General features: G+C 53.1%; 13 protein-coding genes across 13 annotated transcripts; 4 read left to right on the top strand and 9 right to left on the bottom strand.

Moving 5' to 3' along the window:
* Position 1: 1 nt before the first annotated feature.
* LTS14_009377 (uncharacterized protein) lies at positions 2-3,576 on the top strand (the record flags this gene model as incomplete). Its single annotated transcript, XM_064842059.1, has 6 exons — positions 2-1,611; positions 1,838-1,931; positions 2,126-2,472; positions 2,528-3,034; positions 3,086-3,308; positions 3,382-3,576. The coding sequence occupies 6 exons, from the start codon at positions 2-4 to the stop codon at positions 3,574-3,576; spliced, it is 2,976 nt and encodes a 991-aa protein (XP_064690267.1).
* Positions 3,577-4,103: 527 nt separating this feature from the next.
* On the bottom strand, positions 4,104-6,582 carry SNF5 (SWI/SNF chromatin-remodeling complex subunit; the record flags this gene model as incomplete). The annotated part of the gene is made up of 2 exons (XM_064842058.1): positions 4,104-4,412; positions 4,504-6,582. The coding sequence occupies 2 exons, from the start codon at positions 6,580-6,582 to the stop codon at positions 4,104-4,106; spliced, it is 2,388 nt and encodes a 795-aa protein (XP_064690266.1).
* Positions 6,583-7,247: 665 nt separating this feature from the next.
* VPS74 (Vacuolar protein sorting-associated protein 74) lies at positions 7,248-8,442 on the bottom strand (the record flags this gene model as incomplete). Its single annotated transcript, XM_064842057.1, has 3 exons — positions 7,248-7,298; positions 7,354-7,847; positions 7,920-8,442. The coding sequence occupies 3 exons, from the start codon at positions 8,440-8,442 to the stop codon at positions 7,248-7,250; spliced, it is 1,068 nt and encodes a 355-aa protein (XP_064690265.1).
* Positions 8,443-9,003: 561 nt separating this feature from the next.
* Positions 9,004-9,700, bottom strand: ACP2 (mitochondrial acyl carrier protein; the record flags this gene model as incomplete). Its single annotated transcript, XM_064842056.1, has 6 exons — positions 9,004-9,011; positions 9,068-9,106; positions 9,159-9,207; positions 9,262-9,342; positions 9,401-9,418; positions 9,476-9,700. 6 exons carry the CDS (start codon positions 9,698-9,700, stop codon positions 9,004-9,006), a joined length of 420 nt encoding a protein of 139 aa, XP_064690264.1.
* A 395-nt stretch (positions 9,701-10,095) lies between these two features.
* Positions 10,096-11,328, bottom strand: LTS14_009373 (uncharacterized protein; the record flags this gene model as incomplete). Its single annotated transcript, XM_064842055.1, has 4 exons — positions 10,096-10,245; positions 10,297-10,992; positions 11,049-11,137; positions 11,193-11,328. The coding sequence occupies 4 exons, from the start codon at positions 11,326-11,328 to the stop codon at positions 10,096-10,098; spliced, it is 1,071 nt and encodes a 356-aa protein (XP_064690263.1).
* A 464-nt stretch (positions 11,329-11,792) lies between these two features.
* On the top strand, positions 11,793-12,147 carry LTS14_009372 (uncharacterized protein; the record flags this gene model as incomplete). The annotated part of the gene is made up of 2 exons (XM_064842054.1): positions 11,793-11,919; positions 11,972-12,147. The coding sequence occupies 2 exons, from the start codon at positions 11,793-11,795 to the stop codon at positions 12,145-12,147; spliced, it is 303 nt and encodes a 100-aa protein (XP_064690262.1).
* A 194-nt stretch (positions 12,148-12,341) lies between these two features.
* COG6 (Golgi transport complex subunit 6) lies at positions 12,342-14,420 on the bottom strand (the record flags this gene model as incomplete). Its single annotated transcript, XM_064842053.1, has 2 exons — positions 12,342-13,657; positions 13,730-14,420. The coding sequence occupies 2 exons, from the start codon at positions 14,418-14,420 to the stop codon at positions 12,342-12,344; spliced, it is 2,007 nt and encodes a 668-aa protein (XP_064690261.1).
* A 480-nt stretch (positions 14,421-14,900) lies between these two features.
* On the top strand, positions 14,901-16,325 carry LTS14_009370 (uncharacterized protein; the record flags this gene model as incomplete). Its single annotated transcript, XM_064842052.1, has 1 exon — positions 14,901-16,325. The coding sequence occupies one exon, from the start codon at positions 14,901-14,903 to the stop codon at positions 16,323-16,325; it is 1,425 nt and encodes a 474-aa protein (XP_064690260.1).
* Positions 16,326-16,673: 348 nt separating this feature from the next.
* Positions 16,674-17,734, bottom strand: LTS14_009369 (uncharacterized protein; the record flags this gene model as incomplete). Its single annotated transcript, XM_064842051.1, has 4 exons — positions 16,674-16,726; positions 16,778-17,132; positions 17,187-17,286; positions 17,649-17,734. 4 exons carry the CDS (start codon positions 17,732-17,734, stop codon positions 16,674-16,676), a joined length of 594 nt encoding a protein of 197 aa, XP_064690259.1.
* Positions 17,735-18,139: 405 nt separating this feature from the next.
* LTS14_009368 (uncharacterized protein) lies at positions 18,140-19,559 on the bottom strand (the record flags this gene model as incomplete). The annotated part of the gene is made up of 2 exons (XM_064842050.1): positions 18,140-18,978; positions 19,016-19,559. 2 exons carry the CDS (start codon positions 19,557-19,559, stop codon positions 18,140-18,142), a joined length of 1,383 nt encoding a protein of 460 aa, XP_064690258.1.
* Positions 19,560-20,112: 553 nt separating this feature from the next.
* ISU1 (iron-binding protein) lies at positions 20,113-20,765 on the bottom strand (the record flags this gene model as incomplete). Its single annotated transcript, XM_064842049.1, has 2 exons — positions 20,113-20,279; positions 20,333-20,765. The coding sequence occupies 2 exons, from the start codon at positions 20,763-20,765 to the stop codon at positions 20,113-20,115; spliced, it is 600 nt and encodes a 199-aa protein (XP_064690257.1).
* A 445-nt stretch (positions 20,766-21,210) lies between these two features.
* Positions 21,211-26,231, bottom strand: LTS14_009366 (uncharacterized protein; the record flags this gene model as incomplete). Its single annotated transcript, XM_064842048.1, has 4 exons — positions 21,211-21,371; positions 21,422-21,494; positions 21,555-25,898; positions 25,950-26,231. 4 exons carry the CDS (start codon positions 26,229-26,231, stop codon positions 21,211-21,213), a joined length of 4,860 nt encoding a protein of 1,619 aa, XP_064690256.1.
* A 350-nt stretch (positions 26,232-26,581) lies between these two features.
* Positions 26,582-27,958, top strand: LTS14_009365 (uncharacterized protein; the record flags this gene model as incomplete). Its single annotated transcript, XM_064842047.1, has 1 exon — positions 26,582-27,958. One exon carries the CDS (start codon positions 26,582-26,584, stop codon positions 27,956-27,958), a length of 1,377 nt encoding a protein of 458 aa, XP_064690255.1.
* Positions 27,959-27,999: the final 41 nt, after the last annotated feature.

Raw genomic sequence — 27,999 nt, 5'->3', positions numbered from 1 at the left:
CATGCCCTCCCGAGACACTTCACGGCTTCGAGACCGCCGCGGTACACCACAAAAGGAGCCTGAACAGGCGAATGGAGGGAAGGTAGCTGTCGCGAAGAAGGAGAGGACCTTCATGGATCAGTGGGTGGAGCCCTCGCTGGCTTCGCAGCCTTCTTATCAGGATCATCACGGAGCCCCCTATGGAGTATTGGAGCATATGCAGCCCTTAGGCGAAGCGCCGAATGCCAAGGTGAAGAGTAGAGTAAGATCGGATGCACCGCGGAAGTCTGTAATGGGGCGAAGCTCTGCCGCGGCTGGTTTAGAAGCTCAGGAGACTCCTGAAGGTACACCCACACCACAAGCTGCTCCCACACTACAGCCAAGTGAGCCGGCACCACCTGCACCACCGGTCGTGGATGATGAGCGGGATGATGACTATGCGCCTGTACCCAAGAAGAAAGGTCCAGCAAAGACACTACGAACAACACAACGGCGAAGTGACGCAGCAGCACCGGCCCCTGGACGCGTAGAAGCCGGCTCCAGCAGTCGAGGCAAAGGTCAACCTGCGACTGGTAAGGTCAAGGGCAGAATCTACGATCCACCCAAGATGAAGCGTGTGGTAGAGGCTGCTAAAAGTCGCGCGATTGAGGTGGGCAAGCCCGATCTGGCAGCAGCAGTGCACGAAATCTGGCTCGAGTCACTAAACAATTCACGTCTTACTGATCTGCTGGAGTCTATCCTAATGCAGAAAGCATCTACATCACAAACACATGAATTTCAAGGCTACGTGAAGCGTGCTAAGAGACGCCTCAAAGAAGCCAAGGAAAAAGCTCGGAGCGGTTCGGCAGCCAGCACAAATGGCGCTCAAGCCTTGCCTCTGCGTTCACCTTCTGCAACAAAGCTCCTACCAACACCTTCCGCACAACCTCTCACATCAGCCTTGCCATCAACTGAGCCCTTGGACACTACAAGACCGAAGCCTACCATCAAGTTAAAGTCACCAGCCAAGAGTATCAACGGCCGCCACAAAACTGGCCAAGGTAGCACTATGATGGACTCCCCAGCCAAGTCTCGAACGCGTGCTGGTAGTGAGTCTTCTGAGCTCACTGATCTAACCTCGGAAGGCGGAGATGCTGTAGACGCGGACGACCAGGATGATCTCGGCGAGGGCCCACCGCCAATGTCAGCATCTACCAATGGCCTCAGAGGCAAGGACCATGCTGCGGAGCGTGGCAGTCTTGTAGCTCCAGACCGTAAACTCAAGAGGTCTTCTGCAGAGGCCGATTTTGAGGACGCTGAGCAGGAGGCCATCACAGCTAAGAAGCAGAAATTGAGTCAGACTGTGACGCGCGAAGTACCACACGAGGAGAGCGACATGCGAGAAACCCCACGTGCAGCTGCATCTACTCAACGGCGAGCAGGAGCAACGAAGGAATCACGTCTGGCGCCACCATCGTTACGCCTGAATCCAAACGGTAGCCGGCCGGCGGGTTTGAGAGGCAGTAGAGATCCATCAATGGATCTGGATTCACCACTGTCTGAACTATCACCAGCATCTTCTAGGATGAGCACACCGAGAGTGCTGAAGATGCCACGCCTGCCACCAAGCAAGAGGGCGAAAACGAAGACATCGTAAGTCTCTTCCCTATCTTCCCCAAATCTAGCAAGTTCTGGGCAAAGCGCCAGCCTACGGGTCATTCACAGATCCGCACAAGAAACTCTCAGTGTGTCACAGGTTTGCTCGATGGAATGTGTTCGATTGTGTCGTACTTTTTCTTTGGTCGTGCGGGGCTACTTGTGCACCCCCAAACTCTGTACAAATGTTCCGGCGGCCACTAACAGACATGCTCATTGATAGGCCCGAGAAGAAACACCTGGCAGGCTACGGCGGGTTGTCAGGCGCAGGTGGCGCAGGGAGGGAAAGCCCAATCGGGGATGATGACAATGAAGAGGTAAGACAGCGCGCGACGACCACCTTACGCGCTAAGTCTCGCTTTCCGCTTCCACACAACTTTCCCAAAACATCCTCACTGCACATCCGCGTCAACCACCCATGCATATCTCACCGGATCGTCAAACACTGCCTACGTACCCATCAAAGCTTAGACAACTTGTTGAACACGATCTGACAGAGTACGGTGAGCAGCTATCAGAAAACAACGACTTTTGCTCGGCGTGTGGCGGCAGTGGATTCCTACTATGCTGTGATGGCTGCGACCGCTCTTTTCACTTCGCCTGCCTGGATCCGCCGTTGAATGAGGATGCCAGCGAGCTCAACGAGCCATGGTATTGTTTCATTTGTGTGGCCAAACGGCCGGTCACCACTGAGCCAACAGACAAGCCTCAGCGCGGGCTATTTGCTCCGCTGCTGACGAGTCTGCGTAAGCTGAATCCGGCCACCTTCACGCTGCCACAAGAGGTGCGCGACTATTTCGAAGGCGTGCAGACGGATCGGCATGGTCATTTCATCGAAGCTGTCAACGGCAAAACTCGGTTAGGCTGCCACTATCACGGCGCTCGCTTCATCATCAAGCTAACATCATGACAGTAATCGTGCTGGATATGATGAGCTGCCCGACTACTATAAGCTGAAAGATAGTAAAGGCAATACGGTGCTCTGTTATCAATGTAATCAGTCGTCACAACCATCACAGGGCCAACCGGCGCGGTCTATCGTCCAGTGCGACTACTGTGGCGAAAACTGGCATCTAGACTGCCTTGACCCACCACTCGCCAACCCACCTGCACGCAGCTGGGACGGCAAGAAGATACATGACTGGATGTGTCCACTACACGCTGACCAGGAATTGCGAACAGTGGATGCTAGTATGCTAGTTCCACGTCGAAGATTGCACGTGCGGAGACCACGAAACGCTAGGGTCATTGATGTCTCCTTGAACCGTGGCTTCAAGAATAATGGCGTCGTCGACGTTATTGAGGATGACAGTGATGAGACCGACTCGGAATTCTACGACGATGAGACGCAAGAAGAGGGCGTGGTCTATCGCATGCCAGCGCACGGCATCAAGCTAGACTTCATTGACAAGATCAAGAAGTACGTACATCCACCCAGGCATATCTTCCACAGTTGCTGACCATGATACAGTTCTCGCTACCAGGCAACTCGCGATCATGCATTGCAAGATCATCCCGACAAGCGTGCACGCCTCAGCACACATCACCCGCCTTCTGCTCTACAGCAGGCCAATTTTGCTCGACGACCTTTCGCTGAGCAGCAACTGGCGCTGAACCTAGCACAGTTTGCTTCTGCCAACCAAGATCTCGACCTTGGTAGTGACCAGGTGGAAAACCTCATCGGCACTCTTATCGTGAGTTGCACCCGTCATCCCTTACGCTAGGTCGTGTACCATGACGTCAGTATGCTAACTATTCGTGTCGCAGGCTGAGGCTCCCACGGAAATCGTCGATGATTACACGGCTGTCACAGTCGCTGTCGAGGGCAAGATTGACGTCCCAGCCGTGCCACTGTCGCCACCGACCTCGGAACAGACCGATCAATTGTCTGCGGAGCAACGGAAGCAGCTGCTGGAATTGCAAGAGCTCATCCGTCGCAAGCTTGAGAGCAGTAAGACATGAACGGGTTCTGCCGTACTGTCATACTCGACATGTTGCCGTCGATAAAAGCAATACGATATTGCCACCATCGAAATTGCGAGCCAGCCACCAGGATTCAGGACTGGTATTCGGGAGCACGCGCCATGAAACGCCACGCCATCTCGCGCTAAGCCCGTCTCAGCGGTCACTCTTATTGGCATGACACGCGTGCACGTCTGCACCTCTGCCTTCGCCCTGCCAATTCGTCCGTTTCGTGCCGAGTGGAATGTCGCTGCTTGGGGGAAGTGTCGCCCGAGGCGTGTTCTCGTCATCCGCTTGAGTAGCATAGCGTACACACGCCTTTGGTCAAGGACGACCGTTCCCATCAGGACTTTGGGTCAAATTCTGAAACAGACGACCGATGCGCATTCTATGCCGGTCTTGTGTCACACCAAGTATGTCACATTGTTGTACAAGACTGTCTGCATACTTTATCACAGCAAAAGTTTCCTGTCTCTCCATCCAAAGTGCAAGTGATATACAGAATCGCTTCCCTCCCAAGATCATAATCACCTCACTTGCCTCTCCTGCACAGCCAACCGATGATTCCTATTCCTCAAATGCACCTCAAAGTCCTCCACCACCTTCCCAGGCTGGGCCGTATACAGCTTCCCAGGACAATCGTTACATCTTATCCTCGGCAAAAATTGAAACTTGACTCCTGCAGGTGGTAGGGCGCCGGGTTCCGTGGCAACTTTGACGGTCTTACCGTTCGTGGTGTCGACGGCGTAGGGACGCATGATCGGTTCGAAGTCGGACTCGGGGTGGCGAGAGCGGAGGGTGAGCATGGCTTCGTCTAGCCAGGTTGGGGGTGGGGGCTAGATATGAGGATGGAGGGTTAGAATAATAATACAGGCAGTAATACAGGGGGTTTCATCACTGTTATGGTGATGCTGTGGTTGCGCTTACGGCTGTTTCGTCTGCGGTTGGCCAGTGGTCTGTGTCGGCTCGGCCTTGTGGGTCGTAGTTTACGTTTCGGGCTGTGGATGTTGAGCGGGTGGTGCCATTTGGTTGGGGTGTGCTTCGAGGCTGGGGGAGGGTGCGTGGGGTTATGGATGGGGTTGTTACGGCGCCCCGTTGCGGTGTCCCGACTCGTAGACCGCTGTTCGGTGGTGGGGGTTGGGATGCATAGCCGGACAATGGGTACTCGCTGGCTCGCTTCTTCGCCCGATATTCCTCCCACCATACTCTGAGCTTAGCTTTGCCAATCTTGAGCTTGACGATCAGAGTATCGCCATCGTCCATTACGCTCCCTTCCCGAAGCATGCTCCTTCGTGGAGCTGTTCGCGGCTCGTGTGGTGTATGCATTTGCGAGTCTGGTGTTGCGCTCCTAGCACCATAGCCAGCCCTCATAGCAGCTTGTGCCGCGGTCGCTGCACCTCGCATACCTCTCGTTCTAGCAGTACCAGGATTGAGAGCCGACGGTGCTGGTGACTCTGGAGCAGATTCCTCGCCTTCCAGCTCCTCGGAATCAGAGTCAGCTTCGCCACGTGCTCCCCGCCTGGCGCCTCTGCCACCACGTCTCGCCTTCGGTATGCCCGTCGTTTCGAACTTGTCGACTGCACCAGGTATCACGGAATGCACAATCAAAGATCGCACAGTTCTTTGCCGGTCCTTCAGATCAGGCAAGGCTGGTCCGCCTCGTCGGTTCAGTTGTCGTTTCTGAGCTCTGTGCTCGCGCATCATGCTCGTTTCGGTTCGCTCCAGCTCAGCCTCACTCATCTCGTACATATACGGAGTCCAGTCCTTTTGTGCAGCGACGGGTCGGAAAGCGCCGTGTATTGGCGTTGTCAGGAAAGCGTCTCTCAGATCTGAATCCAGAATAGGTCGGCCATCGAAACAGTGGTCCGTCAAGTATAGACTCTTCGTGTAGAGCTGACTTTGCTCTCGAATCGTGTGCGCTATGGCCGTGGTGAACTCGCCACTCAGCGCATTCTCCCACGCCATCTGTCGCGCGAACTCTTCTGGCGAGTTGAGTGGGTTGTTGATGTCCCACTCAAACTGGTCAACGAGCGTAATGCGACCAATCGTGATATTCAGCTTGATCTGGACCCTCATCTCGTCGTCCTTATGATCATTGTATGGCCGGCCTGTTTCCAGCGGACCATCTTCTACGATGATATGAGGATAATAATTGTGGATCTGCTCATGCATTTCTGCCTTGACTTGCTGTGACACCTCTCGTATTGCTTCAGGTGGTATCTTAAGATCCTCGATCAGATAATCAGCATACATATCCGGAGAGATGAGCTTCTCATGAAGGTTCCAGGTGAAGGTGTCGCGTAACCGCAGCTTGTCTAGCTCAATGTCCAGCCGTACAGGCACGAGCTCCTCGTGGTGCTCTGACTGCTGCGCATTGTCCTTCCGCGTGCTATAGACCTCCGGACATCTTCGACCTTTTGGCGGACCACGCAATTTATTGTACACGATCTGGCTCTTGCCTTCAGTCAGACGATTACCATACCCCATGAATCCGTACCCAAAGACAGAACCAGGGGCTATCTGCCGGGCTTGCTTGACCTCATGCAGGTAGAACTCCTTCTCCCTCTCCTTGAGCTTGATGAGGTCTCGCGACCGCTCCTCGTGGTCGTTCATGGCGGCGCCGTAGACGAGGTCGCGCTGGATATAGCGATCCAACAGCACCTCATCATGCGTGTGTTCCGTCCCATCCTGATCCAGCACCATGACTTTCGTCTGATTTGTGGGAAGTTGAGTGCCATCTCGCGATCGCTTTCTGCTCAACTGAGCCTTGCCGTTTGCCTGAGGTGTACCGTTGGACATATCGCCAGGCAGGGATCGTGGTTGTGAAGTGGCCGGACTTGCGCCGGCAGCGGCCATGATCTCCTTGGCCTTCTGCTTGCCTTCCCGTATCGCGTCGCGACTCTCCACGTTCATGCTCGTGTCGACGTGTCCATCATCGTAGTTACCGCCATCAGCTGGGGGTTGGACTGCACCCGTACCACCCTCCACATGCTGTGTCTCGGTCATGATTGTGGCTGAGTGTATGGGCCGAGGTGGTAGTGATGAAGGAGGTGAGAGTCAAAATCGCCCGGCTAGTCGCGTGCGACCATCAGGTCGATGCCTTCAATCACAAGACAGTGATACAGAGTAGATGCGCAATACCTCACCAGAAAACACCAATGCCCATAGTCGCGCCAGACAGCCAGAGGGGCAAGACGACGCGAGGTCGCATCAGCCGAACGGGCGATCCCGCCCGTCTCCACTTCATAAGCACAAGCAGTCTCAATGTAACGAGCACGTGACAGTGGCAGTACGATAAGGACAGCATGGCCGTGACAAGGTTGTTGACACTGAATGAGCCATGAGAAGGCGGCGACAAGTGAGCTTCCTGCTATTAGGAATACCTCTGATCATACATCCTCGTGGATCGCATAATCGATTCGGCTAACCTCACCCACGTCACAACGCCATGTGCGCCTCGCTCAGATGGACAGCTCACTTTCAAAGTCTGCCTTCACATAGCTCGAGTGAGCATGCAGCCTCCTTCGTCCCCCGTTTGCTACACGTCACTCGTCTTCTTGCTGTGTGTGAGTCAAGCGGCATGCTACGGTATGGGCAAGCTCTGTGATGGCACCATAGGCTGACCAATGCAATGGCTGGCAGGGCTCCTTGAGAAATGCACCGATATGTGCTTATAATAGCGAGTCAAGTCGAGTGAAGACACTGAGGCAAGCAGCAACGACCTGTAAGACAACCATTCGTCAGTAACGCCAGACCACAAAGCGAAAGTAGACATACCTCAAGCTGTAGCTCCTTATCCTTAGCATTGTTGACCTCGTCTCGAATGACCTGGTCAAGATTCGCGCCGATCGCAGCATTGCCACCTGCACGTTTCCCGAACGGCCATTGCGAGTACTCTGCCAGTAATTCGTCCACTTGAGCAAACGCTCTCTCTCGTGCTTCATGCCCGAGCGTCACCAGAGCATTCTCCAGCACATTTGCGGCATAAGCTGCACAGAGCATGGCTATTGTCCGCAGATACCTGAACTCGATGCCTTCCGGTAGGAACTGTGATCCAGGTAGTACGACCGTCCTGTTGGTGAGCACTGCTCGTACCCGCCGCTTGATCTCGTCTTTGGCTCCGCCGTCCGCCACAGGGTGAGTCGCCATATCGAACAGCAAGAAATTCCGCTTTTCTGTCCGCAGGATGCCCTTGTCGACAAGCCCCTTGGCAAGCCTTTCCCGTACTTGCTTGAGCTGATATCCAATCTTCATGAGATTCCACGTCTCACCTGCAAGGCACAGAAAATATTAGCTCTCCACTTCCCCTAAGATTCACCAACACATCTCCAAGCCAAACTCACCGGACATCAGATCAATCCAAGCACTAACACTCATCTTCTCCGAGCTCTTCATCATTTTCAACGCCTCATCCAACAACACCTCCCCCGTCAACGTCTCATCTACCACCTCGATCACCCTGTCGGCAAGCGGAAACCTCCTCCTCGCACTATCCTTCTGCATAGAGATCCTGCCCCGGAAAGCCAACTCAATGACTATACACCCTCGTAACGCATAACTGATGTTATCATTCCAGAAACTCAAGTAGCCCTGTTTGTCTTTCAGGCCCATGAGGAGCACTTCCTCCATGAGCGTGAGTTTGGGCTGTTTGGACCGCTCTTCACTTTCCGAGATGTCGCGCGGGTCGAAGGCGATCTTGTGGCCATTCTCACCGCTCTCGTATTGCGTGTCGGGGGATCTGAGGTCGTCGTTCTTTTTGGCGGGTGCCGGGGAGGAGACTCGGCTGCCGTCGTTCTCTCCATCCCCACTTGCTGCTCCTCCTGCGCCGCGGCGACGGGTCAGGCCTGAGCCTGACGCCGTGGCCATGGCGGTGCGTGTGAAGGTGTGAGATGTGGTCGTATGTCGTTCGTCTCGGGTTTTGCGACCGTTCAGGCTAAGCTTTGTGGCCGAGCAGTGGGTTGTGGTTCAGATTGCAGCCTTGCTTTGCGATAGTCTGCGTTGATAGTTTGACGGATATGCGGGTAACCCTACTGGTGTGTATTCTGGGAGCTGGCCCTTCACGGTACGTTAGGATCTGAAATGTTCTAGCACGTGAATGTGTGTTGGAGTGTCATGTTGAGCTACCAGGCGCTTATTGGCTTTTGTCATGTTGCACAACGCGCAAGCCGCAAGATTTCTGGAGAATAATGCCCAAAGAGATGTGATGTATAGGTACCTTAACGAGGAACAAGATGACACAGAACAATCACAAGAAGGGCGATGGTCGCCAAGCATGAGGTGCATAAATAGTACAAAAGTATCGACCGCCTCATCTCGAGACATAGCATGTACAAATCCTCCCTCCAGACACTCCAGTAGTGGGTCACGCGCTGACGTTGCACATGTCACTGCAGTAACTCCCTCCGCCCCATCTCTGCTGGATATTGCTCAGTGCGCTGTTGGATGTCAGTATACTCTTCGGCCAAATGAGACATCGGCGCAGCAGTCTTACCATCAGGTTGTGCCATGATGTAATCCACGGCTTGGTTCACTACAGCACTATTAGTCCCTGCTCATTGTGCTGTTCTCAGACATGAACTTACCACTGTGGATAGCGTCGGCCTCCTTGTCTGGGATCTCAATGCTAAACTCCTGCTCACGTTGTCAGAATTGTCCTCCTGCTCTCATGACCTTGTTGCGACCAACCTCCTCAATAGCCATAACCACCTCGACAGTGTCCAAGCTGTCCAGACCAAGATCGTTTGTGAAGTGTGACGAGGCGGAAAGCTGTTATCCAATGGTTAGACTGGTTTTCTTATGTCTATTTCCGGCTCATTGTTCGTACCTTGGATGGGTCCTGAACCTGTGCAATAAAATTAGCATCCACTATACATTCCCGCCCTTCCAGACTGCGTCGTACCTTGTCAAAGTTCTTGAGTAGATCCATAATACGTCCGGTTACCTCATCCTGTCCGAGCCCTGATGAGGAGGCGTAGCATCTTATGGCCGAGATCGAGGTTGCCGGTGTGGATATTCTGGATTGGACAAAGGGAGTCTGGATGGCTCGTTGGAAGGCAGGGCGCTGAACGCGAGAGGTGGCTTGGACGGCAGCGCGTGTTGCGCGAACGAGACTTGTTCGGAACATCGTGATAGAGGTATGCGAGGAGGATGTCGTGCGTAGTGATATGGCTGTTTGGGCAATGGCGATGATTGAAGCTCCTCGCAGGCCCGGAAGAGAGCCGTGGAAGCACGGACCTTCTCGATTTCCATCGCCATCGTCTATATCCGTAACAACATATTTGAGCTTCCATCTACAGTATGCTAACGGAAGTACATCCCTGGAAGACTTAGACAGATGGAAAATAACGAAGACAGGTCCAGGATAGACCGTACGCATTCGAGCAAGCACTCCGATTTGTTGGCCGATATAATATAGCCAAACCCAGCTCAGGTAGCCCAGTATTAAGTATTACATATCTCACTTCGAGCAGAAGCTAGTCCACCACCAGTGGATTCAATAGCAGCGATTGATACTCGCCATCATCCCAGCTCAGACTTGCTGATCATGACCCCGTAAGGATCCCGATCAATCTCACTGACTTGCACATCAAAGTGGTCATCGTTCAACGCCTCCAAGAACTCATCGCTCAGTCCCTCCTTCGCCCGCTCTTCGCTACGTATACGGTCCCACTACAGTCTCGTCAGCTGGATGTTCAGAATTCGTCCTGCTTCTCAACATACCTCGGCAGCAATAGTGTTCTCAAGCTGCGGCTTAAGCACGCTGTGCAAGAAGCCACGCTCAGTATTGCTATGGAACAAACATATCACACACTTTCCCTGTTCAATGGCAGCGAGAGCCTCATGATGCGACAGCTCACCAGTGAACAGCAGATCGACCTCCTCGCCAGCTTTGTCCATCTCGCTGAACATATGGCCACCACTACCCGCACAAATGCCGATACTGCTGATCATCATGTCACTCGCCTGCTTGCCTTGTGGGATGGCTATCGGGAAGCCTCTAGGGTTGCCTAGGCCTAGACCTATCCTGTCGATGATGTCGGGTAGGGGTACTGGTTGTGAGAAGCGGACTATTCGTCCCATTCCTGCGCCTGGGTAGCCCTCGACTTTGGTCGCCTGGATGGGGTAGCGTTTATGCTGCTTGCTGGCGAGCTTGAGAGCTTTCTCCTTGAGTAATAATTGAGACGGGTGGTGCTGTAGCATGTAGGTTGGTCGTTTGACGTCCAATGTGGTCTGGCCATCCGCAGCGGTCTCGTGGATGCTCTGGCCCTCGAGAGGCGTTTTGACGGGTGAGACATCTCCATCTGTAGGTGCTTCTTCGAGATCGTCCGGATCAGCTGGTGTCCCCGTGACAATGTCGGCAAGCCAATCTCCTAGACCTCCTCTGGCACAGTCAACAGCGGTGTGTGGACTGTAGACCTAGCAGCTTTGTTAGTCGTGAAGTAGGCATTACTCGGGGGTTTGATGATTCATACACTAATGCCTTCAGATGCTAATCTCAGCAGACTTTGCTGTTGAGTATCTTTCAACGTTAAGCTCTTCAGACCTCTGAAGATGATCGGATCTACGCTTCACTTTCAGTCAGAAGCGTGCTGTGGAGTGGACAGAAAGCGACGTACGGTACGCAACGACGATGGAGTCGTTTCGCTCAATGGCCTCGTCGGCGACAGCTTTGGTCAGGTCGATGGTCAGGAGGACTGAATTCATCTGGCGGCGTAAAGGGTCAAATGGCGCTTCGAGTAGCACTTGATCCATTGGTCAGTTGGTATATAAAACAGTACCTCCAAGTATTCGTTACGTACGGCCAGTGTTGTCGAAGCTCTTGTCAGCTAGCGACTCGGGATAGCTTGAGACATGATCAGCCAACGCATTGTCTCCATTCAGACCCATCAAACCTACAGTTTCCGCATGGCATTGACGACAGCGCGAGTATACGGTGCTGAAGTCGCAGGCGAACTCATCCTTCCGTACGCTCTTCGTGCTGTAGCAGCGAACATGTATAAAATACAAAGGATATACAAACAGAAAGCAAGGAATATCCTTGCCGCCATCAAAAGGTGTGGCGGCTTGTGGCGCAACTTTAATAGTATTGCGGTGCGTCACTCTTGATGTTCGTGATCTGATTAGATCGAAGCGCATATCACTTGCATCCCGTCCACCATCAGCTTGGATAATGGACGTCTCAAGAGCGTTGTGTGGCTGCGGTACAGAAGGTCGATATGAGTGCACGAACAGACACCGAGGCGGATGCGACCCAGGCGACCACTGGCATCACGCCAGACACGCTGAGCACCACATTGAAGGACAAGCTTGGCGCATCACATGTCGACATACAAGACTTATCTGGTGAGCTTCCTAATTTACATGCCCGGAAGACGTACCTGACATGACGGCACAGGTGGTTGCGGCCAGATGTTCGAGGCGGTGATCGTGTCACCGCAATTCACCAAGAAAACCACGTTGGCACGACATCGTCTGGTCAACAGCACATTGAAGGAAGAGATCGCCACGATACATGCTTGGACGCCCAAGTGCTTCACGCCTGAAGAATGGGAGAAGAAGAAACCGGCTTGAACAATAATAATCGGTCTGGATAAATGACTGGAAGATATGAGGGTGGATGCCAAGGACAGGGAGATGATCAGAGCAGCCTTGCCTGAGCCGAGTCGCGGCATTCGGAGTGAGCTTCGTGGAAGCTCCGATTGTAGGGTCAGCGAGTAGAGCCGCAGAGGGCTACGAAATTTGGTGCCGGTGACATCAGCCCATGTCTAACTCAGAAGCACCCTGATCTCGTTACCGGTTCTTGGAAACACATCCCGCAACCACATATCATCTGTCATCTCACCATTGACCTGTGCCTCTCTCGTCTCATCTGCTTGCATAATCAGATCTTCTATCTCCTCAAAGTCCTCGCAGAAGCCTTCGGCAGCATGCTCAATAATGCGGCGTACCAATACTTTGTCCTCGAGCTGGCCCAGGAAAGCTCTCGCATCCTCAGTGGCAGCAGGCAAGAAGGCGTCCAATTGTTGTGCAACAGACGAAAGCTGCTTGGGATCCTTGTACGAAGCGGCCAGATCTTGTGCGCTTGTGATATTGTCTACGAGAGTTGCGAGACCAGATTCATGCAAGAACCGGGTGTGGACAGTTTCTGTAAGTTCCCGTTCGTGATCATCAAGTCTTGGTTGCAGGTCTTCACTTTTGTCAGCGAATGCGTACTGGCGTAAACTTTCTCTTGTCTTGAGCAAACAATTCAGTGCGAAGATGTGATTGTTGGGATTCTGTAACCGTTTTGTGATGTTCTCGCATCCAGCCAGGAACGGATCGAGCGCTTCCTGTAAGACAGGTTGGAAGCCTTCGATTCGCTGATTTCGATCTGCCGTGACGATAGACGTGCCGTAGCTCTTCATCAGCACGCTCAACGTCTCCAAAGCTTCTGTCAAGAACTCAGGAGGCGCTAGATCTGTCGGAGATATCGCAAGGCCGGTATGCAAGTTGATGACATTATCGCGCATGATGGAACGGAAGCTCCGGAGTGCTGTCTCTGATGATGACCGAAGTGTCTCCAGCAGAGCAGAATCTCGTCCAAGGAGATTGGCGAATATGCTGCTGTAGAACGAAAGGAGATTCGAGATCTTGTACGCCAACGCGGCTACCTCATGGCTCTGGACGACCTGTTCTGTCCTCTGCTTGAGTTGTCGGAAGACACCTGTGAGATCTCTGTCCACGAGTTGGCTCAGTGCCTCCTTGCCGTCAAACACTGCGGTAGTGGTCTCGTCGTCCTCTCGAGACCACGGCTCGCTTTCAATGCCGGCTTGTATGCTTTTGGCAATCTCGTCGCCTTCTGAGATGAAAAGCACTTCGAGTGCTTCTCGCTCAGACACGGTTGCTGAGTGCGCCCATGCAAGCATATCGCTTATGTAGCGTAGTGGATCATGTGCGGAGAGCTCGATCGCCTTGCCAAGAACAGGATGGTCTTGGTCCACAGGTGCGCCAGTAAGAGCCGCATAGAAGTTATTAGACATGATATTCTCCCTTGCTTCAGCGAAGAAGTCCAGGCAGTTCTGAAATAATGTTGGTCGCTCGGCTAGTACACGTAAAGCTCGCCGTATAGCAGAACTGATTTGCGGATTTTCAAGATCCAATGTTTTGAACTCACGCTGAACCCATCGATACAGCTTCTGGAAAGCAGCATTCAGTTGTCGCGAACTCTGCTCAAGGATCTCCAGTCCAAGTCTCTGATTCTCCGATCCTAGCAGTACTTGACTGTCGTTGTGAATCTTCTTCACCCTGGTCATGACACGGAAGAAGCCGTCGTCCACAGGCTCGGCAGTCGATGTCAAGAGAGAAAGGTCGGCATCGGAGACAACAAAGTGTGAAGTGAAAGCATTCAGCATGAGCTGCTTCTTCTCGACTTGCTGCCTGTCACTGAGTATTGACTTGGCTTCGTCCAACATTGGTCCAGTTTCCTGATGAGCGGCACCGATGTGCTTCCTCATCTCGGCACAACTTGCGTTGAGATTCTCGATTGCAGCACCGATTCGTTTAAGCTGCTGAGCAACCTTGCCAAAGTCCTGGACGATTTCGCCATTGCACTGGATCAGTTCTCCTTGAACGTCCAGTCGAATATGCCGACGCGTGGTTGCCGTGTTACGCAGGTCTCGCTCGTCCAGTCCAGATAGTGCATCCCTAATTTCTAGATCTGCATAGGAAGCAGAGAGCACACTTGTCACTCTGTTCTGCAACGCATTTGATCTGGGTGCTGGGACCCCTAGAGATAGTGGGGACAGCACCGATTTTGCACTGTCGATAGGCGAAGCTATTCCGTCTGGAATATAGGTCGCAGCCATGACGAGCAGAGCCCGCACGATGGGGTGTAGTTGATGTGCTCCCGGTGTTCATCATGCAAGGCTGGTGGCAAGTGGGTCCTCGGCGTGTTGCCGCGTCCCGTAGCCGAAGGATCCCTGCATTCACATGCCCCAGTTCTGGATCCCTCTGACCTACATTTCAGAGCTGAACACTATCAGAGCATCGAGAACGAGGCGAAGAGAGCTAGTCCATGTGCAGCATTCAGAAGTCATATTCGCTGGGCCTTCTACTCGACCGAACAGTTGAATACTGCGTCCTTAGGAAAATTGACTATCGTCCGATCGGATTAGCAGTATTAAGGAGGTCGCGTGATTCAGTTGCTGATTGTACGACCATCTATGGACGATGCTGACACGCCCACACATCGCAGGCGGGGCAGTTTGCTGTTGATGGCTTCCGCGATCCAATTAAGGCAATCTACACAATATCATGACGGTACAGACGAGCGAATATCGGAAGAAATGGACGCTGGACCCTCGTCAGATGACTTGAGTTTGGACGAGCTTGAACTGGACGATGACCTGGATGACGATGAGGAGACTGGCTTGACACGTACAGAACGCAAGAGTCGGCGAAGAAGGAAGAGGAGAAACACTCACCTCGACCATCGAATCGCTAGGGATGGAGGCACGCAGCAAGCCGAAGACAAGGTAGTCATGTCTAGCATGCTGCGCACCACAGTAATCAACAGCCTTCTAATCGCTCTCTGGTACTCTTTCAGCATATCAATATCAGTTTACAACAAATGGATGTTCTCGAAAGAGAACTTGGACTTCCACTATCCACTTTTCACCACCAGCCTCCATATGATAGTGCAATTCGTCCTCGCCGCAGCAGTACTCTTCTTCGTCCCAGCCTTCCGACCAAGGCGCGAAGATGGGAGCGATGGGCTCAAACGACCAGATCCTTCACAACCTAAACCACAACCTTTAATGACGAAATGGTTCTACTTCTCCCGCATTGGTCCATGCGGCACAGCTACGGCTCTAGACATTGGTCTTGGAAACTTCAGCCTACGATTCATTTCCCTAACCTTCTATACGATGTGCAAGTCGAGCGTCCTGGCGTTCGTGCTCGTCTTCGCCTTCCTCTTCCGGCTCGAGACCCCAACCTGGAAGCTCTGTGCCATCATTCTCGTTATGACAGCCGGAGTGGTCATGATGGTAGCTGGCGAGACCGCGTTCAACGTAGCGGGCTTTGCGTTGGTGATGAGTGCAAGTTTCTGCAGTGGGTTTCGGTGGAGCATGACTCAGATTCTGCTGCTGAGAAATCGAGCCACGAGCAATCCTTTCAGCAGTATTTTCTTCGTCAGCCCGGTCATGTTCGTGGTGCTCTTTGTGCTTGCATTGCCCATAGAAGGGCCGGCTGGCATCATTGAGGGCATGCGACAACTGGGCGAAGCCAAAGGCTGGCTTATGGGGACGCTTATCATGCTGTTTCCAGGCTGTCTGGCATTCTTGATGGTCGCAGCGGAGTTCACATTGCTCAAACGCACGAGCGTGGTAACGCTATCTGTATGCGGGATCTTCAAAGAGGTCCTGACCATTAGTGCAGCATCCGCGGTATTCGGCGACAGCCTGTCCCCGATCAATATTTCTGGTCTGGTGGTTACGATAGCATCGATCGCAGCGTACAACTACCTCAAGTACAGCAATATGGCCAAGAAAGCCAGGAAGGAGGTTCACGAGGCTCTTGCAGACGACGAGGTCCCGCTACGGAATTCGCAGGAGCAGCATGACGAGGTCAATGGCGCACGCGAGAGTACCGATGTTTTGATGCGTGACAGCTTAAGCCTAGTCGCAGACACGGATGAGTATGCGCAAGGCAGTGATGGGAGGACTATAGTAAATGGTGACCAGGATGGAGGTATACATAAAGGACCTTGAATATCAATGTCTGTTTCGTGGCAGACCACCACAATGCTCGTTGACCCTATCATGATCTCAAGAAGGTTATTGTTGTTCATTCGTTTGTGATACGGTATCAAAAGGATTATTAGAAGGTTCGGGTCGATGCTTGCAGGAGGAGGACTAGTGTGAAGACGACTTGACAGGCAGAATGGCATGCCTTGATCAGCCACGTATATCGTCGAAGTAGGAGGGGGCTATCTATCCGAAGCCATGGTTTCGTGTCTCAGCCAACCTACCTAGCCTCCGAATTGCTCGCCTGATACCGACAGCATCTACTTACCGCAGGCACACTGTAAGTCGAACCACAATCTAGAGCACCGCATCCTACTCGGCAGTATCCAGATCATCATGGGCCTCAGGACGCTCCTCGCGCTCTTCTGATCAAAAATCAGTTCCGGGTCTGGGCCTGGAGCATAGGACAAACGTACCCTTGCGATCATCCCCATTTGCGCCGTTTTCACGCTCGTGGTCACCATCACGATCGCGCACACGGTCGCGGTCATCTTCATGGTCCCTATCCTTCATGTCGCGGTCGCGATCACGGTCCTCTGGGCTGCGAGTCCGATCACGCCTTTCGCGATCGCGCCTATCGGGGTCACGATCGCGATCACGATCACGATCACGGCGGTCATCGTCATCACGGCGCTCGCGACGCGGTGGAGTCCTAGACCGACGAGGCGAGCGCTCACGGCGCTCACTACCACGATCGCTGCGGCGATCGCTGCTTGGGCGGTCGCGGCCGGCATCGAAGCGCCAGCTGGCTGATGGAGGTGTGCGGGCCCACTGCATGGTGAGTTAGCACCATTTACGTTCCCTCTCATGAAGCTGTAATCTCACCTCAATCTTCAGCACGTCATCACGACCGATGCGCATGTTATGCATCTCATGGTACGCATCATCAGCGTCGCGGCGGCTCTCGTACTCCACGAAGGCGAAGCTGAAGTCGAATCAGTTTTGAGCTTGCTTGGTGTTCTTGGGGTTCTCCACTTACAGTCTGCTAGTGGCAGTGCGAGGGGCTGGAATGTCACAGCGGACAAGTCGTCCATACCTTTGCCATTCGTTAATATGTGTACCAATCGACGCGATTGGGTTCGAGGAGGACGCGGAAGGCGCTGTGGGAGGGGTTCGATCGAAGGAAAGGTAGGGACGGGGGAGGCATCGAGGAGGTCGGTCGTTCGCTCGCTTGCTCGTGGGGAGGTTATGTCGGCCGCATTGGTGGGAGAAGGTGGAGGAAGTGGTGTGGGTGGGTGGGTGGGACGTTCGAAGGGCGTTCGATCGTTCGTTCGCTAGCTGACGTACCGCTCGAATTCGAAGGCGAGGTCGCGTGCGCGTGTGCCCTGGCCGAAGCCTGAGACATACAGTGTTGTGCTTCCACCACGGCTCATGTCGACGGCAGAACGTGGGTGGTTAGATAGTGGGTGAACGAGCTCAAGTGGTAGAAGTGCTGCAAACGAGCTATTGAACGGAACTCGGCAGGGATCGGTAGTGGCCGCAGAGCCGCATTCACATGTCTATGTAACCGGAGTCAGAGGATTGGCATTCGTGTAGGTATACAAAACCAAGGTGTTGATCGAGTAAATATTGAAGCATACTCCGTGGCATATTACCAGGACTGACATGAGAGACACGACGGGATCAAATGGCTAGGAATTCCACTCCAATCAATCTACTAATATGTGACATGCTAGCTGGTGTCGCTGACATACCATATCGACCGATTCGCCGCCAACCGCAGTGACTGATAGAGCGACAGACCTTCGCACAGTATCTCTTCACTGGTCTACCCTCCACTACTTCTTCTGCTGGTTTCTATGTTCAGTCTTCGAGTTCGCCTGTATAATCTCGAGAACCCGGTCTTCTTCGTCCCAAGTCAGTCGAACAGCCACCCTGACATGCTCAGCGACAAACATGTGCTCGGCCATTCCGTTGCTGAGCAAACTGACTGGCGCTGCTGCAAGCCTCAGCGGCACAGGCTCAGATCCCTTGAACGAGATAGCTGGTCCCTCTGCATTAAGCAACGCCCACATCCCTTCCCAGTCACCACACCAGTCTTTCCAGTCTGAGTCCAACGAGATGCTCGATAGAGCCATCGCTGGGATATAGTCATCTTCTCCATACATGCTCGGCAAAGATCGAAACCTTTGCCAACCCTTGAGATGGTATATCGCGCTCACGATCTTGGTCGCGACGTCCCAGCCCAGCTCCCCGTTCGTCATGACAGCAATACCATTTCCCGCAGGAACCTTCACCGGGTTCGATCCGTCACTATTGACAACACCACCATGCGACCCGAAGGCATAGCAATGATATCCTGGAAAGTTCATGCCTCTGTGAGCAAACACGTTATCATCCGATCCCCAGCCAAGTGCCATCCTCCTTGCTCCGTCAGAACCAGGTTGTGATATACTCGTGAGCATCTCCTTCGCGGTATCTTGTTTCAAGAACCCTGAGGTGCATGGTAGTGACTGCTGTACAGCCGAGATCGCTTTCAAAAGGTCGCTAGGCGTTGTCCACAAGCCTCCAGCAGCCAACTCTGCAAACTTGTGATAGGGTGCGTTCGCCACAACATCCGCCGTCTTGTACGCGATAGCATAGTTTTGCTTCATGACGTGGCAAGTCTCCATAGATACTACGCGACATATCCAAAGGATCGAGCACAGTCTCACTCATCAAGGTGGCGAAGTCTTTCTCCATGATCGTCTCCAGGAATATTTGTAACACAGTAAATCCGCCTCCAGAGTAATTGAATTGAGCACCAGGGAACGTATCAAATCGAATCCTTGGTGTATTGGACGGTGCTTTGCCAGACACGATACACTCGGCCGTCGGTGGGTGGTGAACGTATCCATGAAAGCCACCTTGCGACAGACCAGATGTGTGTGACACCAGCATACGAACAGTCACCTGCTCAATCCAGTTCGCAGATCCTGGGCCCGCGAGGTGAGCCAAGGTGCTCTCTGGAAGATGCTGAGCAACGAGTGTGTCGTATGTGAAGTGGCCAACGTCAACCATTTTCGCCACTGCTACTGCAGTGATGGCTTTGGATATGCTACATGCTTGGTACACCGTATCTGTATCGTCCCTGTGGTTCGTCACTACGCGTGCTGTGATCTTGCCATCCTGCAGTATTGCTACTGAGGCAGAAGGAACGCCGTCGTTGCGAAGAGTGTCGATTGTAATGATCTCTTGAAGCTTGTCTAGAGTGGTCATATTAAGGGCTAGCTGTAAGAAGTGATGGTGGATGCTGTGTGATAAATCGTCAGTAGCGGCGGTCAGTTATATGCGCTTCTATACTTCGGCATTCGTCATTGCCTTACTTGGTGCATACAGCGTAAAAGCGTACGTCGTACATTAGTAGCCATATGTAGTGCAGCCTAGACATTCGGGGTTACCGCTCATAATTAAACTCCGGACTCCGCATCTGAAGGGTCCACTCCAGATTTTCCGGTGCTTTATCGATCGAACGGCAGACTTGATTGTGAGCGACTATACATTGTTGCTGCGGAGGCGAATAGGTAGGGGTGCAGCCAGAAAGCGAGGGCATCGATACGAAGAGATGAGATAATTGCTTCTACAGCGGACAGCGAAGTCGGGGGTCTGTCTCCAATCAGCTAAATTCGTACATAATGTCCACAATCTGCTGCTGCTCTTTCTAGCAGTGGTATGATATCCCAGAACGCCGAGTTTGTGCCTCCTCGAAAGAATCGCTAAATTTCACAGAAGGACCTGCACGTTCCCAGGACATGCTGCCTCGAACCCTGCTTTAAGCAGTGGCAGTCGCAGGTGCATCAGCTGGCAGCTTCTCGACCTCAATCCTGGGCATAGACGCGCCAGTGCCACCAAGATCAGTAGCCTTGGCCTTCGGGTTCTTGCTGTAGTAGTTGGAGATGGCGGACTTGATGCCATCTTCTGCAAGCATGGAGCAGTGAACTATAATCCTAATCAGCGCTGATGCCTCTTTATCAATTGTGGAAATGACCTACGCTTCACAGGTGGCAAACACAACTCCTTGGCAATCTCAGTGTTCTTGATCCTGCCCGCCTGCTCCAAAGTCATGCCTTTCACCAGCTCAGTCAAGTATGAGCTTGACGCAATGGCAGAACCGCAGCCGAACGTCTTGAACTTCACATCAGTGATGGTGTCGCTGTTCGGGTCGACCTTGATCTGGATCTTCATCACGTCGCCACATGCCGGTGCACCAACAAGACCTGTGCCCACGTCCTGCTCTCCCTTCTTCATGCTTCCAACATTTCGCGGGTTGTTGTAATGATCAAGCACCTTCTCGTGATAGTTTCGTCGGCTTGCTTGCGCGACTGGTGTGATGGTTCTGGCGAAGGAGGTGGTGGTGGGGCGAGTGGCAGTCTGGAGAGCTCTGCTGGCCTGCGCAGGCGCGGTGGCGAGAACTCTTCTGAACATTTTGGGCGGTCGTAGGTGTTGCCGTGTGAAATGTTTGTTGATTTGTGGTCGACAGTGGTGAGCTGATGTGGGATGTAGGGGAAATGCTTCATCAAAGCTCTGAATGTTGAATCTAGACTGCGCGTCATTGGCATCGAAGCTCGGCCGAGCGACTTCGGGCCGAAGGATTTACAGCCGTTGTCACGTGACCCAGTGCGCACATTGACAGGACCTCGGTATTGACTACATGTCTCTTTGGCAGGAGCAATCGATCTCCGTCCACCTACGTTCTCTTGATGATATAGACCGCTCGCTCTAGGCTTTCCGAATCTTAGCCTGCGATGCCCAGCCAATACTCAAACGTGCTCATCACTACGAAACCCGGAGTTCTGACTGCCATCTGGTTCTATCCTACGTTTCCTGCAGTAACAGACCAAATCGTGCCCAGACGAGACCTTCGCTAGATCTAGGCAAAAGAGAACGCATTCCGGCATAGCGGGCAAGTACTGGCGTTGCTCGTCTTGAACCACTTATACAAGCAGTTGCCGTGGAACAGGTTCTTGCAAGTAGGGCACTTCTTGGTTGGCAATTGCTTGGTGGAGTCGATGATCGAGTAACAGATGGCGCCTGACCAGTCTTTAGTATGTCATCTTTATTCGCGAGAGAGTTGGACTTACACTCTGTCTGGCCCTTCAGAGCACCAACGACGTTCTTACGCCATGCAGAAAGTCCATCCGTGATCGAGCCATTCTGGTAGATAACCATGTCAGCAACCATAGTATCAGAATTGTGGGAGGCAGTAAGACTTACCGAGAAAGTGATCACACCCTGACAGTTCCTCAACCACGACTGCCACTTATCCTCTTTGACGGCGACTCTGCTCACGCCCACCACCTGCGCTGCAGCAAGCGGATAGGCTTCAGGCAAGATGACCTTAATCGCCATCGTCTGCTCATCGATCTCATAGCTGACATTGATCTCCTTACTGCGCATGCCCACCCGAACATGCATCTTCTCATACTCAGGTTCCTCCTTGACACTAGTCTCCGCCCACTCCGCCACATCTTGCAAAGCAGCGTTAATAACGAGAGGGCTGATGTACTTTCCTGTCCAACTCTCGACAGCTAGTGAGGTCTGGCGGGAGCGGATGTCTAGATAGTAGCTCTTTGCTAGGCTTGGCAGATGTGTCATGGTGAGGTAGTAGAGATGGGTGAGCAGCCACTGCACGTCGCGTTCCGGGTTTGGCTCGCTATCGGCGGTGTATGTCTCAATGTCGAATCTTGATGCATCTATCGGCTTGCCACGAGAATGGCCTAGGAAGTCGAACGTGAAGCTGAGTAATCCAGAAAGGTATGCTCCATCCTTCAGTTGCTCAATGTAGTCGGTCTTCACTCGATAGCTGGAGCCACTGAAGTGGTCGAAAAGCAGTCGCCAGCTATACAGGTATCCTTGCAGAGACAATGGCATCGTCCGATCGAACGAGGCGTCTACTAAAGAATCCAGAGTCGGTGCTTCGAGGATAAGCGATAAGAGCTCGTCAGGCAGGTGCACCGACTTATTGTCGAGAGCTGCATCGAACGAGATCTGCTCTTGCACAGCCGGGATCTGCTTGTGTAGGAGATCAAAAGCACCTTGTTGTATCGCACGAGAGGGCGTATACAGTAGAGGAAATAACTCGTTGGCCTCTGGCAGCTGCTTGTATGGGGCCTGTGCTAGCTGTCGAGCTAGCTGTTCGTGGGTGACCAGCAGGGCTTGATGCTGCTCATCCGAGTCACCATTGGCATGCTCCAATAGCGACATCAGGTGGCTGTGTACGGACGACTCCTTGTTTTTCAACGCATCAACAAGATCGTCATTTGGATCGTCCGAATTCGCCAGCCGTCGGAGAATGCCCAAAAGTTTCAAGCTAGTGTGTTCAAGAACAATGTGTTCTTCCTTCAAGACATCGTCGATCTTCTCGTTAGCTAGCCAATCCCACGTGCCCTCAAGACGCTCCAGAACCTGAGACCAATGCTCGCCGTACATGTCCGACATCGCCGGCAGGAGATAGCCCAAAGCTTTGTAGCCTTCGCTTTTGATCGTGGAGCTTTCGATGTGAGATAGCTTATCGATGAGCCCCTTGACTAGGAAAATCAGACGCTGTTTCGCAATGGTGTCGACAGCGTCTTCTTGGGTCTGCAGTATGGTGTTGAGCATGATAAGTTGCTCCTGTGCTTTGAGCCCCTTTTCCGGCATCGTCACGTCCAGGGTAGTGAGGTCTGCCACTAATTCGTTGCAGAACCGCGTCAGGCTTGGAGAGCTCGCAAGCGGTAATTGGTTTGCCACCAAGTATGCCACGGTTCGGAGCGAGTCTTTCTTCGCCTTTGCCGCCCTCAGACCAGCTTCGCTTGATGCCGTGTTGTCAGCATTATGGCCATGTAGCTCATACAGGTTCGAAGTAATCTTGGAGTAGGAAAGCGCAACGTAGTATGCCAGGGGCGACTGATGTGACTCGTCGTGTCCGAGCTGCTCCATGGCAGCAACCATAGCAGCGCACCCTGTCTTGACACTCTCCTCTGACACATCTGTAGGCTGCATAGACTCCCAATAGCTGCCAAGTAAGCGATGAGCATCACTGACGAAGTCAAGTACGATGGCCTCAGCGACTGCTCCGGCATTAGGATGCCACAGAGCATTTGTGCCCACCACACTCAGGTTGTCCTCGGCAAGTTGCACGACTAGGTATAGCATGGCGAGTACGTGCCACTGCTCTTCTAGCTCGACGAGCCCAGTCCTAGCGTCCGTGATTGACAGTAGCCGTGTGATGTATATGGCAGTCCGTAAAGCCTGACATAGTCCTTCAGAGTCCACGTTGACTGGTGCTGTAGTCTGCGACATCACATCTTGAGCAAAGTTCACAGCAGCACCCAGCGGACTCAGGATAGAAAGCGAGAGCTTAGGCGGCCGTACCGCAGCCAACAAAGAGGTTCGCCACGCCGTCAGATCTGGCATAGCAGTTTTGAGATCCTGCACATGCTTGTCCTCGCCCAGTACCCGATCCAGAAGCTCTGATAAGGAGTCCATGGGAAGCGACTGCTCGGACACGTGGTCCAGGTTCTGCAGAACTACGCTGAACTTGGCACCCCCCTGTATCTTTGTGCCCGAAGACGACAGCCGTGATGACAAGCTTGCTGCCTTTTGAGCGATCTCGTCATTGCGGTGATGTTCTAGCCGAAGCAGGTGTGAAACGAGCTGCTCACAACCAGGCAATGCTGAGACGTCCTTCAGGATGGAATTGTTCGAGCTTGCTAGAAAGTCTAGAGTGGAAGTCAGCTCTGTCTCATCATACGTGTCCGCAAGGCCAGCGACAAGACTTGAGAATGCCTGCTGTATCGTCTGCGTTGATAGCGCTTTAATACTGTATAGCTCAAGCAGCATTGTGCCGGAGGTAGCGCTCAAGCCTGGCTTCACATTCTGCAGTATAAAGGCCTGGAGCGCCTCATTGTTCCGAGCAAGCTCAACGGCCTCGTCGGGTGCGTTACGCGGTAGAAGCTCACGAACCAGCCGACTTGAGTCTTCTAGCGACTCAGCTTTGGTCAATGCGACCTGTAGTGCCGTCTCAAAAGGTTCGACGAAGATGCTGTCTTGCGCGAGGCCGTGCAGACATCGTATGAGTTGACGGCTCGAAGGCCAAAGCACCCACTTGCAGTCGTCGGCTTCTAGTATATCTTTTATCGCATTCCTAAAGTCGAGGTCCTTCAGCAATCGTTGGCCGCAGGTACGTACGAGCTCCTCGATGACTGCAGCGGCACCAAACGGCTTGCCATCCCGATTGACGAGGATTTGATGGCAGTCCTGCACGAGCTTAATGTTCGAAGCAACGAGCGTAGCTAGTAGTGTTTCCGGCAAGTCTTTGGTGAATAGCTCTCTTTGCATGGTGGCCCAGCGCTCGCCAGTCGAAGCAACATGTAGCTGCGATTTGTCAAAGTCCTTGGACTGTTGTGGTTGTGAGAGTCTCGCGGTCTCTGTAATGTGCTCTGCAAGCTCTGGCAGCGCTTGCTCTAGCAATGGAAGGATTGACGGTACTTTAGTCACCCCTGCAACCATGTGTGCTGTCTTGGCTCCATGGATCGCCCAGTCTGCAGTGTCCTGTGAAGGCTTGAGGTACTCTTGGATGATAGGCATGGCGCATTCCGCGGCTACCTTGGCCTGATCCTCGTGCGATAGTCGTCTTGACAGAACGGTCAGGAGAGAGAAGTACGCACCCCATGCCGTCGAAGCATTGAAGCGCTCTTCTTTCCTCGTCACGCCATCTCGCGCCGCCAAGAGCAGGTCTTGTGCCTCTTTGTACTCAGCAGGCCACACCTCAGCTGGAACCTTGGCTAGCAGGTTTGAGGTAACCGCCCAGAACTCGCCAGATCCTGAGCGAGAGCCATGTTTCCAAAATTGCTTGAATCGTGATGCAGCCGACTTCTTGCCACTGTAGTCGTCTGTCCAAATCGCTGGCATTTGGACCGTCAGAGCATCAAGAGCTGCAAGATAGTCGATGGAGGATCCTGTCTGATCTGATGGGAGGCCTTTGTAGATGTATATCGTGCTGATAACCTTCCGATTCGTCTCAACGAGTATTGGCTGCTTCTGTAGTGCAGCCTGGACCAGCCGATGAGTAGATCTTCGGACGCCGGTCTCTGTATAGCAGGCGAGCTCCCATAGCTTCGTCTCGCCAAGCAGCTCTTCATAGACAGATTCCTGCTTGGAACCCTCCTCCCGCGGGAGATCGTTGAGCATCTCCGTGACCACGGCAAGACTGGCAGCAAGAACGCGAGCGTAAGTAGCTGCTGCATCGTCTACACTGACGGCCCGTTCGTCGCTGAGCGTTTGTGCCGTCTCGTGAAGAGCAGCATCCCGACAGTACTCCAGAATAGGACCTTGGAACGTCTTCTTCAGTCCCATGATCTTTTCCGGGTTGGCGAACACAAGGCTCAAAGCGTCCTGTGCAGCCTTCCCAGCGGCACGATCATTATCGTGACGTCCTGCTAACCATGGTCCAGCGACTTTCGGTAGGTGCCTGGCAGCTCTCTTGCCACATTTGGCGAAGATGTTGCCACTGACAGTATGAGCGAGGTGACGAACTCGCCGAGCATTATCGATTGACAAGCGAGGATATAACCTGACCTAAGTCCCCAGTCAGCTTTGCTATATTGCCTGAGGAGCGTGGATGCTTACCCATGCTTCAACTAGTCCTTCCTCGACATCGGTATCTGGCTTCGCGACATACGTCTGAATCTCTTCCAAGGCTCTTGCTTTCGTCACACTGTCCTTCTTGGACAGGTTCTTCAGCGATACAACGACATTTACGTCGCTAATCGTAGAGAAGTCCAGTGGCTCTTGAATATATGACAAGGCCGAGGAGTGAGAAGAGCCAAAAGCAGAGTTGCCAAAAGCACCGAGACCACCACTGGCTCGTCCGCTGTTGGCCTGAGATTTGAAGACCTTCTTGGAAGCCATGTTCGATAGTTCATGCGATCATTGCCCTATCGTTTCTTTACAAGAAGTGGCAACTCTGAGGCAAGCTGGCCGACACGTTCTGTACGCAATCTTTACAGCACGTTTTCTGTCGTTACTTTGAACGGTTTCTTCTCCATTCCAGATATCCAAGCCAACATATGATCTCCAAATTTGTCTAGAAATGTCTCGACGGTGACGTGCATGCGAATTGTTATGGAGGCGCTAGTGCGTGCAGAAGTGGCCGTGCACTCGTGCTTCAACGCGACTCAATCGCGTTTCCTTTCACCACTCTTTCACCTTGATAACATCTCACTCCTTCGCCTGCTCGACATAGAGCCTTGTCTCTCACTATGGCCGACGAAACAATTCAAGAGCACCAACTTACACCAGCCGAGCTTGTATCCCAGCTGGACAAGCTCAAAGCAAACGCGACGCAACAATACTCACTCAAGAATTATGACGCCGCCGCCGAGTTGTACAGTGAAGCAGCCGAAGTCCAGGACCAGATCAATGGCGAGATGTCACTGGACAACGCCGATCTGCTTTACCAATACGGCCGCTGCTTGTACCACGTCGCCGTTAGTAGAAGTGACGTGCTTGGCGGCAAGGTAGCAAGCACCGAGGAGCCGAAACGCAAGAAGCGCAAGATCGCAGAGAGCAGTGCTAGCAGGGCAGCGAAGGGTGATGGCGAGCAGCAATTAGCAGAAGACGTCGTGGAGGCTGTGGTGGAGGAGAAGGACGGTATGAAGGACGAGGCAGACATCGCCTCAAAGCCGTTCTTCCAAATCACTGGGGACGAGAACTGGACTGACTCGGAAGATGAAGAGGAACAGGCAGATGCCGAGGCCGAGGAGGAAGAGGACGATTTCGCGACTGCCTTCGAGATTCTGGACACTGCTCGAGTGTTGCTTCGTAGAAGGCTTGAGGCAGCGCAACAGGCAGCTGGAAAAGTGAGCACAGAGCACCCCGAAGTCAGACAGTTACAGGAGCGGCTCGCGGACACGCATGACCTGCAGGCCGAGATCTCTCTAGAGAATGAACGCTTCCAGGATGCCATCGGTGACACGCGAGATTCACTTGCTCTCAAGCTACAGCTGTACCCGCAGGAGAGCAGCTTGATCGCCGAAGCGCATTTCAAGCTTTCGCTAGCGCTCGAGTTCTCGTCGGTGACGTCAACAGCAGACGATGAGGATGGCAGACAAGAGTCAAAGGTGGCTCAAGTCGATGAGAAGATGCGTACAGAAGCTGCGGACGAGATGGAGAAGGCAATCGCTTCCTGCAAACTCCGCATCTCCAAAGAAGAGACTTTACTCGCGAGCTCAGAGGACACCAAAACAGAAGAGCGCAGACGAGGCGTAGCAGACGTCAAGGAAATGGTGGCAGATATGGAGCAACGACTCGTGGATCTTCGCAACCCAGCCGTGTCTCTGAGTGGCGCCGGAGGACCTGCAGGAGCACCAGACGGCGGCGATCCACTCCGAGGCGTGCTAGGCGCTATGCTGGGTGAGAGTAGACCCGAGCAGGAGAAGCGTATTGCGGATGCCACAGCCCAAGCGAATGATCTGTCGGGTCTTGTCAAGCACAAGAAAAAGCCGAGGGCTGAACTGGCAGTGAGTGATGCCACGAATGGTGCTACTGCCGACGGCAAAGGGAAGCGCAAGAGTGAGGAAGTTGTCGACGGTGAGGCAGCTGGGAGTAGTAAGAGAGCTCGCGTCGAAGATGCTTGAGCCACACATAGTACGAATGTACGAGTATGATACCCATTATC

This window comes from Recurvomyces mirabilis (genome assembly GCF_035927965.1).
Source record: "Recurvomyces mirabilis strain CCFEE 5264 chromosome Unknown scaffold_31, whole genome shotgun sequence".
NCBI classification, from domain to species: Eukaryota; Fungi; Ascomycota; class Dothideomycetes; order Mycosphaerellales; family Teratosphaeriaceae; genus Recurvomyces; species Recurvomyces mirabilis.
Note: the sequence above shows the minus strand (reverse complement) of the source record. Positions and strands in the feature narration are given on the sequence as shown.